We start from the raw sequence: 14,264 nt of genomic DNA, 5'->3' as shown, positions 1-14,264 counted from the left end.
GCACCGTTTACAACGGCGAAGCTATGCAAACAACCCAAATGCCCCCAGACAGATGAGTGGATCAACAGGATGCATAACATGACGGATGTATGACACTACTCGGCCATCAAAAAAGACAAACTCATGCCATTGGTAGCAACATGGATGGAGCTAGAAGGGCTTATAGTAAGTGAAGAAAGCCAACAGGAGAAAGAGAAATACTGGATGAATTCACTTACATGTGGGCTAGAGAGACACCAAACAAAGGGTCACACAAAGACAAACTTTAAAACCAACCCTTGAAAGCTGACCACAGACCTGAGGCATCCAGGAGAGGAGGGGAGAGAAAACGGGAGGGGTGAGAAGAGGGGAGAACACGATGGACCACGAAGGACTGTGGGTGTCTGGGTGGGGGGAGAGCCACAGCGGGAGGAGGAGAGAAATCCTGTGTTATCTAAATATTAGCAAGTACGTGAAACAAAACAAAACAAAATTAATTAAAAACACAATGGACTATGGTGGAGGACTTCTGGTGCTTTGACGGAGGGTGTGACCCTAAACGTGTAAATCATATACAATGTTGTAAACAATGTTACCTTAATAAAAATAAAATTAAACAAAAATAAAAAGGAATGTGAGTCATTTCATTGATAATTCTTTATATTAATTATATGTTGAACTACTAATGCCTTGACTATATTGGGTTAAATTGTATTATATTAATTTCACTTGTCTCTTTTTATGTTCATTTATTTATTTTTAAAGATTTACTTACTTATGCATACAAGAACTGGGCTGTAGCCAGAGATGCAGGGGGTGAGAGGATTTACCAGAGCCAGAGTGGGGAGCAGAACAGGCAGACTGACCGAAACACACTGCTGAGGGGAGCAGCGGGAGAAACAGGAAAGGTCTAATGCACCATGTGGGTCAGCTCCCTGGTCGGGGATAGCTTCATAGTGCTGAGACTTAACCTCCTGTGCCACCAGGGAGGCCCCTCACTTGTTTCTTTTTAATTTGAATGTGGCTATTAGAATATTTAGAGATTACATACGTGGCCTACATCCTATTTGTATTTGCCAGCACCAACCTATACTATTACTTAGTATTTTTCTTTAAATTTACTTTATATTCATAATGAAAATATTCATGAAATTAGCTTGATGCACTTGTTATATCTTACAATACAATTAAAGACTCTACTATACCCTCTGGGAAATGTAGGCCCAGAACAGAGCTACTCAGAGTGTGGCCCATGGATGGTGCCAGTATCCTGTTCTGGAGATGTTATCAGCCACATGAACGTAAAGTGAGAGCACGCATTTAGAAAGGTTAGGAGGCAGCATGCCGTCTGTCCACCTGTGACTATGCAGGTGCTTCTTTTCATCAACTTTCTCCCTCTGCAGGGCGGCAGCTTCCTGCCTGCCCGTGACCTGTACCAGGCCAGGACTTCAACTCACTGACCTCCCTCAGCAGAGGCCGCTCTCCTCAAGGCCGCCCGCCTGCAACCATGCAGGCCTCTCAGCAAACCTGTCCCTTTGGGGCAGCTCTTCCTGCCCGCTGGTGTCTATGCAAGTGTCTTTTACTATCCTATCCCTTTTCAAATAAACCTGCTCTTTAAATATTAAAAAAAAAATAGAAAGGTTAGGAGCCATCTGACAAAGTAATCTGACATCCTTGAAAATAATTATTAAAAATCAGGACCTGGATTTTCTATGGCTTTCATATTTTATTTTTCTTCTTAATTGTATTTTAACAAGATACTGGTCAACAGCAGACTGGAAATTAGAGGGGAAAACCAACACCCGTCCTTCACCAGTTAGTTACTCATTGCCTAGAGCAGAAAATCTTCCATGGGCCTTCCAGAAGGATGAGCAGAGGTGCAGCAAGAGCCGCAACCCTCGGCCACACCCACTGCAGTGAACTACCCCAGGCAGGCATGCTGAGGAGATCCTCCAAACCCCAATAATAAAGGCCAGTTCAGAGAGGCTGGGGGGCTGACTCCTGGCAACCCAGGACATTGTTAAATGGAAGTCCTCTTCCTCTAAACATTTTAGTTAACGAAAATTGTACTCTAATCCTAAGAAATGAGTCCTCATCAGCTTTGGTGGAAAAAACCAACTGTGAACTAAGGAAAAGGCACACAAAATCCTTGAAAATATGGATAGAGAGTTCTGAGTTAGCTCTTGAGAGGGGCACAGAAGATGAGGGGACCCACGTGCAAAAGGAGCTTGTTATAGTCTCTTTGGGAAGAGACAGTGATGCGGGGGTTAAAAACACTTACCTCTGGAATCAAGCACACTTGGGTGTGAGTCCTGGCTTGCCACTTACTGTGTGACCTTGTAAATTACTTAACCTCTGATAATTTCTTTTTTTTTTTTAATAGAGGCATGTTTTATTTATTTATTTATTTATTTTTGTTTTGTTTATACAAGCACTGGGTACAGTAAGAAGCGCGGGAGGGTGAGAGAATTCACCAGAGCCAGAGCGGGGAGCAGAGCAGGCAGAAGGACCGAAGTACACTGCTGAGGGGAGCAGCGGGCGGCAGGAGAGGTCTGTGCGCCCTGTGGGACCCTCCTCCGGTGGCCGGGGAGCAGCCGGGGATCGAACCGGCATCGCAGAGGCCGCGGGCAGCTTCGCAACCCAGCGCTCAACCGCTGCACCACCGGGGAGGCCCAACCTCTGATAATTTCAATGTACTTATCTGTCGTGTAGATAATCCAAAAGGGGAGATTCCTCCTCCCCAAGTAGGCACATGCCACTCCTCACACCAAGAGGTGGAGTCTGTTTTCCCTGCCCTGGAAAGTCAGAGTGGAGTCTATTTTCCCTGAGCTGGCCTGGTGACTTACTTTAACCACAGAATGCAGCAAAAGGGGCAATCCGGGACTTCCAAGTCCAAGGCCACAAGAGAACTGGCAACTTCTTACTCTTGAAGCAGCTGCCAAGTTGGAAGGATGTCCAGGAGCCCCTGGGACTAGACATCTGGACATTCTGAGCCAAACTGAGCTCCTGGGTGACCGCAGCAGCATCAGCAACTCACCTGGAGCAGAACCATTCAACTGAGCTCATTCAACCCCTAGAATCTTGCAAAGCACTGCGTTTTGGAGTGGTTTGTAACAGGGAAAGATGAGCAAAGCAACTCTAAAATGAGGGTAAAAACAACATAAAAGGTGGTTGTGAGGAATAAAGTAAAATAATGAATGAACGGGGCCTCCCTGGTGGCGCAGGAGGTTGAGCGCAGCGCTGTGAAGCTGTCCGCAGCCTCTGCAGTGCCGGTTCGATCCCCGCCGGCCGTGGAGATACCCACATGGCGAGCAGACCTCTCCTGTCTCGCCCGCTGCTCCCCTCCGCAGTGTACTTCAGTCAATCTGCCTGTTCTGTTACCGGCTCTGTCTCTGGTGAATCCGCTCACCCTCCCACATATCTAGCCTGTACCTTGGTTCTTGTATGTAAAAATAAAAATAAATCTTTATCCAATCATCTATTTGGGGGCATTTGGGTTGTTTCCATAGCTTAGCTATTGTGAATAGTGCTGCTGGAAACATAGGGGTGCAGGTGCCCTTTTGAATTAATGTTTCTGTGTCTTCTGGGTAAATACCTAGGAGTGGAATTGCTGGATCATATGGAAGCTCTGTCTTTAGTAGGTTGAGGAATCTCCATACAGCTTTTCAAAAATGAAAATTGATGTAAGAATTATATAAAATAGGGCCTCCCCGGTGGCGCAGCGGTTGAGCGCTGGGTTGTGAAGCTGCCCACAGCCTCTGCAGCGCCAGTTCGACCCCCGGCTGTTCCCCGGCCACCGGAGGAGGGTCCCACATGGCGCGCAGACCTCTCCTGCCGCCCGCTGCTCCCCTCAGCAGTGTACTTCAGTCCTTCTGCCTGCTCTGCTCCCCGCTCTGGCTCTGGTGAATTCTCTCACCCTCCCGCGCTTCTGACTGTACCCAGTGCATGTATAAATAAATAAATAAATCTTTAAAAAAAAAGAATTATATAAAATAAATTAAATAAAAAATAAATCTTTAAAATAAAATAAAATAATGTATGGCAAGTGCTTATGGTGACACTTGGCACCCAAGTGCTCAACAACAGCACTATTTATTCGGGCTCTAAAATGAACATGTGTGTAGTGTACAACCTGCGAGGTTACTCCCAGGTTCTGAGGGTTCCATGGCCCCCCACAGTGGAACCCACAGCAAGTGAAAAGGCAAACCTCTGCAGGGAAAGCAAGTCCTGGCCCTGAGGGGTGGAGAAAGCAGAGTGCCAGTTCCTAAGCCTCTGATGCAGGCAGACCCACCAGTGGACTTCAAGGCAACCACAACGTGTGGGCACCCAAGGCTGAAGACGGCCATGGGCGGAGCCCAGAGCTCTCTACAGCGCAGAGTGGATGGCTGCTGCCAGGCCTAGGGGCGGGCACTGAGGGGGGACCGAGGAATGGCAGCTAATGGGTACGGGGTTTATCTGTGGGGTGATAGAAATGTTCTAAAATTGATTGTGGTGATGGCTGTACAACTGTGAACCCGTGGAAAACCACTGACTTGTGCATTTAAATGGGTGAGATGTAGGCTATGTGAATGCTGTCTCGTTAGAGCTGTTCCTGCAAAAATGGGTAAGGAGAGGGTCAAAGGGAGATGCTGAGACCATGAGAGAGCAAGAAGAGCTCCACAGGCTGGCTGGGGGCTACAGCGCACCGGCCTATTTGGCATTAAGAAGAAAGGCAGGTATTCCTGATGGTGAAGGAACCCCAGTGCCAGCCAGGAGCCATGTACCCCGGGGACAGACCCTGTCGTTCTGCGGCACCACGGGCACTTGTCTTGACGCCGACAGTTGTCCCCTCCAATGTGCTGTGAGTGTGCGGCTCGCTCTCACTGTTCTCCTCTGGCTTAAATTACAACCAGAACTCTGATAATCACAAGGCCCTTAAAAAGAAACTTCCTGGCTAGAAGAAACACCTCCTGAGAGCGAAGTAGACCAAGGCCTACATTCCGACAACCCTCAGAGACAGATGAAGGGGCTCCCGAGTCCTAGTCCACGCACAGCTCTGATGTTGGGGGGCAGATGCACCCTAGCCAGATATGTGTTAGGTACTAAGCAACCCCTTCCTGCTGCAGGGCCCCATGGGCAACCACGCTCAAGCATCTCCTCCTTCGGTACTGCAAGGGGGCTGGAGGGCAGCGCCATGAAAGTTTTCAAAGAGCCCACTCAGCACACAAAAAGGACCCCCAAACCAGGCAATACGGTCAGCATGACCCCATGCCACCCGACTCAAGCACTTCTATGCTGAGCACATTCAGGGGTAATGCTGGTTAAACACTCCAAGGCCGGGCCTCCCTGGTGGCGCAGCGGTTGAGCGCTGGGCTGGGAAGCTGCCTGCAGCCTCTGCAGCGCCGGTTTGATCCCGGCCACCGGTGAGGGTCCCACAAGGCATGCAGATCTCTCCTGCCGCCTGCTGCTCCCCTCAGCAGTGTATTTCATTCAGTCTGCCTGTTCTGTTCCCCACTCTGGCTCTGGTGAATTCTCTCACCCTCCCGCGCTTCTGACTGTACCCAGTGCATGTATAAATAAATAAACTAAATCTTAAAAAAAAAAAAACCAAACACTCCAAGGCCTCCAGATAATTTACTAGCATCTCCCAGAAATACCCATTTCCTCATCAACCCTGCATATCCTTCTGTTTTGTAAGCCAACTAATCAGTCTAATGGCTACTGAAGGTGGGATGTTCTTCTAAAGAACTAACGCAGAAGATCTCATCGGAATGAGAGAACATTCTTAAATCCCGCGGAGGAAGAAGGGTCGGAAATCAAATGATGGGCTCTGGCCAGTTGTGTCACTAGGGTTGGGACATCAGAAGAGAAACCACTGGGGTCAGAAAGACTTCCAGCAGTTTCCCTGAAAGTCCTGCCAAGTCCAAGTCCTTTACTGCCACCACTAAACAAAGCCAGATGCCCCAGACCAAATACAACTTTGTGCATTTACCTCCTGACCAGAGAGTTCTTTCCACTGCCAAGGGGGCTCGATAATACGTACACATGCACGGACTCAATCTGCTCTTCTTAGGTCAAAGCAGTTTTAGGATTAAAGTGTTCAAGAATGGTTTTAAATGCAATTTGGAGAAAGGATAAAAAATTCTGATTTCTTGGGGGCCTACTTTCAGCCTTTGCTACTCTCCCCACTCTTCTGTGGCCCCTGCGGGGGGAGGCTCTCCTGAACACTCTGTTTGCACCCCTACATTCTCCTGAAGGAGGGCAGGGGATGGAGGACATGCAAGCAGAAGGACAAGCAGGGAACCTCATCTTACCTCAAAGCAATTTCCTACATACTAGGAAACAATGGGCAAACCCGAGTTTAACCCAGTAAACGATAGCTACCCACAGAAGGCCCTGGAAAGTTCAATAGGCTTCGGAAACATGCTCAAACTCCTCCACCAACATGTTTGTTTAATCCTATTCGTGAGGATTTACTGAACACTCAAACCAGTGAAGCTGTTCCCAGCACAGTAAGAACATGGGTCACAGACCACGTGCATGGAAAGTCTCTGGCCAGGTAGGATGGTCACCCAGTTGGCCTATGCACCGGGGGCACTGAGGGAGGCTCCTGTAATCTGGCCCCAGGCCTTGTTCTCATGCCAGTGAAGCATGGAGCACACACCGTGTGTGGGCACCATGAACAGAGAGAGTCCTTCATCCTCGAAGCTGCGCTTTTAGCTCCCTACCCTGTTCTTAAGCCCATTTTATTTTTTTCCTTCCCATTTGGCCTTTGCTGATTTTTAAAAATAATTTATTTTGGGGGGCTTCCCTGTTGGCAGAAGGGGTTAAGTCTCAGCACTATGAAGATATTGGTAGCCACTGCTGCAGGAGTTCGATCCCTGCCCAGGGAGGTGACCCACATGGCGCCACAGACCTCTCCTGTCTTGCCCGCTGCTCCCTTCAGCAGTATATGTCAGTCAGTCTGCCTGTTCTGCTCCCCGCTCTGGTGAACCCTCTCACCTCCACCCCGTACCTCTGGCCTGCATCCCAGCTCTTGTATGCATCAGTAAAACAAATCTTAAAAAAAATTATTTATATGTAGTTTACACCACTGTTCTTTTTTTCTTTTTCTTTTCTTTTTTTTTTTTTACAATGTTTGCTTTATTTTCTCAGTGTAGTCCCCACAGAATTCCCACCACCGGGCCTCCCCAGTGGCACAGCGGGTTGAGTGCAGCGCTGTGAAGCTGTCCGCAGCCTCTGCAGCACGGGTTCAATTTCTGGCTGGCATGGCAGGCCTCTCCTGTCTCGCCCGCTGCTCCCCTCAGCAGTGTGTTTCAGTCGATCTGCCTGTTCTGTTCCCAGCTCTGTCTCTGGTGAATCCTCTCACCATCCCGCACATCTGGCCTGTACCCCTGTTCTTGTGTAAATGAATAAATAAATCTTTAAAAAAAAAAGGAAAAAAAAGTGAGAAAACTGAAGATTAGAGATGTCAAGTAGTTTCCCCCAGGTGAGACAGCAGGAGGGGACGGGGGAGGGGGGCATTCGCACTGGGGCAGTCTGGATCACCATCTCCTCACTCCAGCTGCAGCAGCTGCCACAGCACAAGGGCCGCTAGCTCACTCCCAGCGGCCCGGCCTCCGCCTGCCAAGAGGACCGCAAGGGGACTGCAAGGCTGGCACCAGGGGGAGCGCTGCGCTGGCGGCACAGAAGAGAGGGAAGAAGCTCCTTAATTCTGCCTAGAGAAAGTGAGCCCCCGAGAGGAAAAGGGGCATGGCAGGGGGGTGTCATCGCCAGGGTAGGGACACTGGACCGCCACCTTGAGGCAGTGGGACGGATGATTATCTGCAGATTCTGCCTGCTGGCTGAGGTAGTCAAGCCCCAGGCGCCTGCTCTGCAGTCCTTACACTGTGCATACATAAGGCAGGCGCAAAAAGCACAGCAGCTTTGGTAATTTCCATTGGGGAGTAATTCAAAGAAAGGCCTCACAGGCCGGGAATGGGAGCAGGCACGGATTTCAATTTCAGAACCTGCGGCTAGAGGAAACAAGAGAGCTATTCCCGCAGGTCTTCGGCAACTCCTCCCAGGAGCTCCACTGCCAACTCCTCTCCCCCAACCGCGCCACCAGGAAACTGTGGGGCAACCCCAACATTCCAGGACTTTCTGTCTCTGAGGGCCCTCCAGCACTTAGCACAAGCTTAGAAACAATGGCTGACCCTCACCAAAGAGGGGGTGAATCTCATTAGCTATGGGGCCCAAACGCAAAGCCCTTTGGGACTAAGAAGAACCGGTATCCAAGATGGTTTATAATCAAGCCGCTACGCTTGTCTGAGGACAACACTGTTTGATGAAGCACCGAGGCTCACTAACATTCAAAAGAACAAACCATGGTACTACCTGGCAGTTAAATTGAGCACACCAAATTTTCCACACCAATCTTACAGCACACAGAAGTTTAGCTAATATTCTAAACCTTCACACAACACAATCTACCCACACTTCCAATTTCAAAGCAAGGAAAAGAGCTTTACGCTAATCTTGCTATGAGCAGTGTGCATTAAATGTTTCTAAAATAAGTTTCCAACAAGAACTTAGTAAGAATGTCCCCTTATTGAGTTCCTTCAAATAAATTAAAATCCCACTCATAAATTCAAAGCCCAACTCTGCCTTGAAAACATCTAAAGAACCTATTATTTAAACTGCCAACACAATAAAAATGCACAAGGCAACACATCGCCTTCCCAAAGTTGTATTCTCCTGGCCGCATCCCCGCCAGCCGGTTCTGAGGGTGAGGTGTGGGTTCTCCCCTGGAACGGAAGTGCTCCCTAGTCACAGTCCTGTCATCCCTGTGCTGTGGGATCTCTTAAATTCTGCCTTAAAGTACATGGTGAAGAAAGACAAAATCTGGCTAAGATTTAAGCTCCTGTGAAAGATGGACATGATGGTCCAAGCAGAAAATACCTGCTTCGCCCGCTCCGGGCATGAAAAGGATGTTTTCAGTGACGAACGACCATTTCCCTTGATTTCTTCCCTTCCCTTGGGTCACCGGATGGAAAACACTCAGGTCCTCACTATGTGGTAATTCATTGACTCGTACACTTGAGATCTGTGCGTGGTCTTTTTTTTTGGGGGGGGAGGGGGACGTAAGGAGGTGGATGCATGTTACACTGCAGTAAAAATGCTTTTGAAACAGCTCACATGAACTTAAATAAAACGTTGCCAGGAAAAACTGGACGAAATCAGTGTCCACGTCGCTTACACCGCCGACTGCAACCACTTCACGAAACGTTAGAAGACAGGAGACCCGCTCATCGAAAATTCTGCCAAACGGCCTCCAAATCTCCCCCAGCTTGGCTCATGGCAGGCAGACGGCTGGGGGGCAGCCCCCCCCTGGCTCCCCGCAGCTGCGGTCTCGCGGGCCGGGAGGCTCCGTCGCCGCGTCGCCAGGAGAGCGGGCTGCAGGCGGTCAGACCCCCCGCAGACAGCCGAGGCCTCGGCGCGCACGCGGGCGGCGGGGGAACCCGGCTCCGGGCTCGCGTCCGCCAGCCCCGGCCAGGGGGTGTCGCGCGGGTCCTGCCCCCGGGACGCCGCCGAGCGCCAGGCTGGACCACCTCGGTCACGGTCTGCAGCGGTCGCTCGCGCGCGTTTCCCAAAACGCAGAGCGGGGCCGGCGCGCGGGCTACGGCCGGATCCCCGGGGCCGCCCTCTCCCGGCGCGGGGTGCATCAAGCGTGCGCCCGGCTCCCCGCGGCAGGACACACTTGCCATCCACCTCGCCGCTCCCGAGCGCACCCACTCACTCAGGTGATTCCAGGGGACCCGGGCACCGGCAGCACGAGGGGCGCGGCCCCTCGCTCAGCAGCCCGGGCGACCCGGGGTCTGCGGAAGGGCGTTCATCCCCGCTCGGCGTCGCGCCCCCGCCGCGCGCGCGCCACAGCCGCTGCCCCACGCTGCCCGCGGCGGATCCGCCCCGCCCCCGGAGGGGCGAAGCCCCACGAGCCCGCTGGCCCCGGGACCCTACCTGAAGGCCGGTGGTTGGGGGGCGAGGTTCGCACCGCGCCGGGCTCGGCCATCTTCCCGGGAGCTGGGGGCCCCGCGCCGGCCCCTCCGTCCCGGCTCCCGCTCCGCCGCCGCCGCCGCCGCCGCCGCGCTCCATCAGGCTCAGGCGGCCGCACAGGCGCACTGCCCGGCCCGCGCGCCGCACCGGACCCGCGCGCCTCCGCACGCGCACGCGTCCTCACACGGCCTGCGCACACGGCGTGCACGTGCGATGTGCGCACAGGTTCTCACGCCGCGCACGCGCACCGCGTGCACTTGCGGGACCCCACCGGCCTGCACATGTTCTGTGCGCACTAGTTGTCACAGCGCGCGCACGTACCACGTTTTCACAGGCGCGCGGACACACCCCCCCGCCCTGTCAACACTCAAACCGTTAGAAACGCAGGGTGCAGTTCCTCGCACAGAGCGTGCACACACAGCCTCGTGCAGCGTGGACACAGCCAGCACTTCGTACATACACGTCCTCACCCGGCATGCACAAGTTCTCACAGCCAGCACTTGTCCTGCCACTCGCATGCACGCGCTAGGCGTCCACACGCATCTGGGCGCCGGAGCTCAGGAAACGGTTCCGGCCTGGGGTTTCAGACAGGCGCCCCTTGGGCCAGGCCCCCCAGTGCAGCACCGGAACAGCCACACCCCTACTCCCCCGGCCCTTGCCCCCCGCCCCCGCACACTTAGATTCCCCTTCACCAAGCGCCGGGTTTCCCTCACCCCAGACCGGCGTTCGGCCCCCGCGGGCGCGTCTCCTGTAAGCCGGCGCGGTCGACCTTCAAGGAAGGGCAGGCACACGCGGCCGGCGGACGGGGGCCTTCCCACCATGCCCGCACTCTCGGCGCAGATGACGCGCCCTAGGGAAATCCCTGCCAGGACTCTCTCTGCGACGGCAAGCGAGAAACTGCTCAACAGGTAGCCTCAGAAGTTGGGGAGCGGGAAGCATGGGGGGGCGTGCCTTTCTCCTGGGCATCCTTTTACCCCTGCCACGAGCACTTCCCAGCTTTTCAAACGCAGACTGAAGACTTCTTTGCACAGCCAGCTCAGGGCGTCCGCCGTAGACCACAGCCCGTCCGGCGTTGACCACAGTCCGGCACAAGCCGCCCAGCGGAGACCCAGCCCAGGGGATGCCTGGGGCGCACTTTTCTCCGTCGGACGACCAGCCAGCGCCCCGAGGTTTATTACTCCCGGAGAGAAATGCATGACTAACGCGCAAGGCTAGTTTCTTTGGAGGGTGATGAGAATATTCTAGGGTTTAGATTATGGTGCTGACTGACTGAAAGCATACTGAATAACCACGGACTTGTATATTTTAAGTGGGTGAACTTTATGGTATGTAAATTACGCAATTAGCAAAACAAATTTAAAAAATCAAGCTGAAGTCCTCAGGAGGCAGCATCCACATTCTTCGCAAAATGCTTGGAAAGAGCCCTTTTGTGGCACAAAAATGTTAGGAACATGTGACACTCCCAAAGGTGAGCCGCGAGTAGGGCTTAAGGGCTGAGAAAGCCAGGAGGGTTGAGACACAAATGGGCATGAAAGTGGCCAAGTGGGCGCTGGCCCCTGGGCTGTAAACAAAGGCTGTTTCTAACCCAAGAAAATTGAGCCAAGTGACTAAGGGAAAGGAAGCTGTTTCCACTCTCTTTCACAGATTTTGGATATCATTTCTAATTCACCCAACTCCTGACTTCATGGCGTGCTGACATGGAAGTGTAGAACCGCTCCTAGTTTTTTTTTTTTTTTTTCCCCAAAGGGTATGTTCGCACTTCCATTCCTCTCAAGTCACTTTCGTTAAATGTATTTGTGTAGCTCAGTGTTGTGACGGATGCATGGTTTCCATTTATCTAAAATACTTTGCCTAAGATATTTTTCCTTGCTTGTAATTGTTTGCACCATCTGTCCATTGCAGCTATATACTAATCAAAAATACATTCGCTATCCATTCTGATTTACTCTTCTGTAAGTTACCTGTTCATTCTTTGTGCATCTACTGGCCTGCCTGTCTTTTTCCTTGATTTCCAGGCATCTCTGGAAAGATAAAAATCTAGTATTCTAGGTAATTCCTTATGGGTTTAAACATTCCAAGTACCTCCCCCTAGCCAACTAACCTTTTCAAGGATTAGCACAACTTAATTTTGAAGCGGAAATCTATTTTAGAAGGCTTCTGATATGGAAATACATCTGAAACATACAAAATTTGAGTAAGTTGACAACACTCATATATCCTTTACTCAGGTTCACAACTGCTCTCACATTTAAAATGTTTACCCCATTTACTTACCATTTGTGCTCTGATCTAGAGCTCAGTATTTCTTTATCCTGTTTTTAAGTAGCATATAAAAATATATGTATACACACACATACATTACAGATGTATTCATGGCCCTTTACCTTAAAAGTCAAAGTGTATTTCCTAATGTTATTCTGACACAACCATAATCAACTTCAGTAAATACAACATGGATGCAGTAATTTTATATAATTGGCTGCCATTTCCCCACAGAAGAGGTACTTTTCTCTTGCAACAAAAAAGCAAGCAAGGTCATGCAAATAATGTAGTCCTCATCAAAACTTCCTAGTTCCTCAAGGCTATGAAATTCACCCATTTTTTTTCACCTGATGGTTTGTGCTTTCAGAGTTCATTAATAGAGACTTCACTAGCTTCAAAGTCTTCAGTTTCCTCCACTATAGACTTGCCTTTACTCTAAAGCATTTTATGTTCTCTATATGGCGTCATAGGTCCAAATTTACTTTTCTCTCTAAAATGTTTTCCCAGCACCACCCAATCCTTTCCCCAGTGACTTTTATCAGCTTTCCATGCACACAGGCTTGATTCTAAGCCCTCTAGTCTTTTTGTTGCTGCATCTATTATTTATTATGGTTTAGTGTGACTTAGTATCTGTTCCTCATTTAGAAAATCATAATTACAATATGAACTTACATTAACAGTAACTTTTCTATTCACCATATCATACTGGATTATTAGTATTATATTGAAATCAGGGGTTAATTGGGAGGAAATCAGCATTTCTATAACATGTCATACTACCTATGAGCACAATGTCTTAACTACTCAAGCCATTAAAAACAAAACAAAAAAAAGGCATCAGCTTACTAGGTTTTCCCCATTAGGTTAACATAAAAATCTAGTTGATTATCTTATTAAAATTTATTGCTACCTAACTGACTGCCAGTTTACTGCATAGGTATGCACAAAGTATGGCCCATAGGTCAAATGCAGCCTGCCACCTATTTCTGTTACTAGTTTTCCTAGACTGTAGCCACACTTGATTGCATGTCCTTTACATGTTGTGCTACAATGGGCAGGTCTGAGAAACTTTAACAGAGCTCACCTGGTCTACAAAGCCTGTATTTACTATCCGGGGTTTTACAGAAAGCTTACCAACCCCTAACTGTACACCTAAAATCGAGACTCCCAAAGAACTTTTGCATCTGCCGTTAATATTAGGTGGTGGATGTTAAGTTTTCCAAAACTCTTTTAACTTTTACTTGAAAACACAAATTATTTATTGGCAACACAGTTTTCCTTAGAATGACATGGCTCATTTTTGGTTTATAACTATCAATATTGACATTAGAGATTAAAAACATTTAATATTAATTCAACAATAAACAAAATGCTTAACATTTTTAATGAAAAGGAACAAAAACATAACTTACTGAAATGAGTGGCTTTGTTTCATATTTTTGCAAATTTCTTTATACTGTCTGGTTTAACAGAAGAGTCTCCTATCTGCTTTTGTATTCATTGTGTTGCAATATGCTGTTTTGGGCTGAACATATGAAGGAAATCTGGCCTCAGAGGTATGTAGTTGGCAAAGAGAGGAATGCATTCATAGCTTTTCCGGATAACTGTGCATGTTCTTTGCTACTACACTCTAATCTTGACAAATGGTAATTTGTCAAAGGTTAGTTGCAATGTGGAATTTAACACTGAATCAATGAGCTTTTTTTCATCCTGTTACATGAAAATCCACCATCCATTGAAAAACATTGGATCACTGAGGCTATGAAGATCTTGTAAATGTCAACACATTTCATCCTACAATATCAAATAGTCACATTCATTAATACCATCACCGAACTCTTCAGCTTTCCTGTGAAACTGTCAAGGTAATAGTGGCAGAGATTACTTTTTTCCATATTTCTCATTTTCACTTGAAAGTTCGAATTTTGTCACTGGCAACAAATACCGTCAGTTGCTTTCTTTGAAGGGAGAGGCTCATTTCATTCCTTTTGAGAAAATGTTGACTAAAA

General features: G+C 49.2%; 1 protein-coding gene across 1 annotated transcript in view; it reads right to left on the bottom strand.

Moving 5' to 3' along the window:
- MAP7D2 (MAP7 domain containing 2) overlaps window positions 1–10,092 on the bottom strand; it is a 77,239-nt gene extending 67,147 nt beyond the window's left edge. Inside the window, 2 exon segments of the mRNA XM_037512627.2 lie at window positions 9,958–10,063; window positions 10,066–10,092. Coding sequence (XP_037368524.1) covers window positions 9,958–10,063; window positions 10,066–10,092 — 133 coding nt within the window.
- Window positions 10,093–14,264: the final 4,172 nt, after the last annotated feature.

Source organism: Talpa occidentalis, unplaced genomic scaffold, assembly GCF_014898055.3.
Source record: "Talpa occidentalis isolate TD23 unplaced genomic scaffold, MPIMG_talOcc4v2.1 talOcc4.15, whole genome shotgun sequence".
Classification (NCBI taxonomy): Eukaryota; Metazoa; Chordata; class Mammalia; order Eulipotyphla; family Talpidae; genus Talpa; species Talpa occidentalis.
The sequence above is the reverse complement of the archived record's forward strand: the minus strand, read 5'-3'. Positions and strand labels throughout refer to the sequence as shown.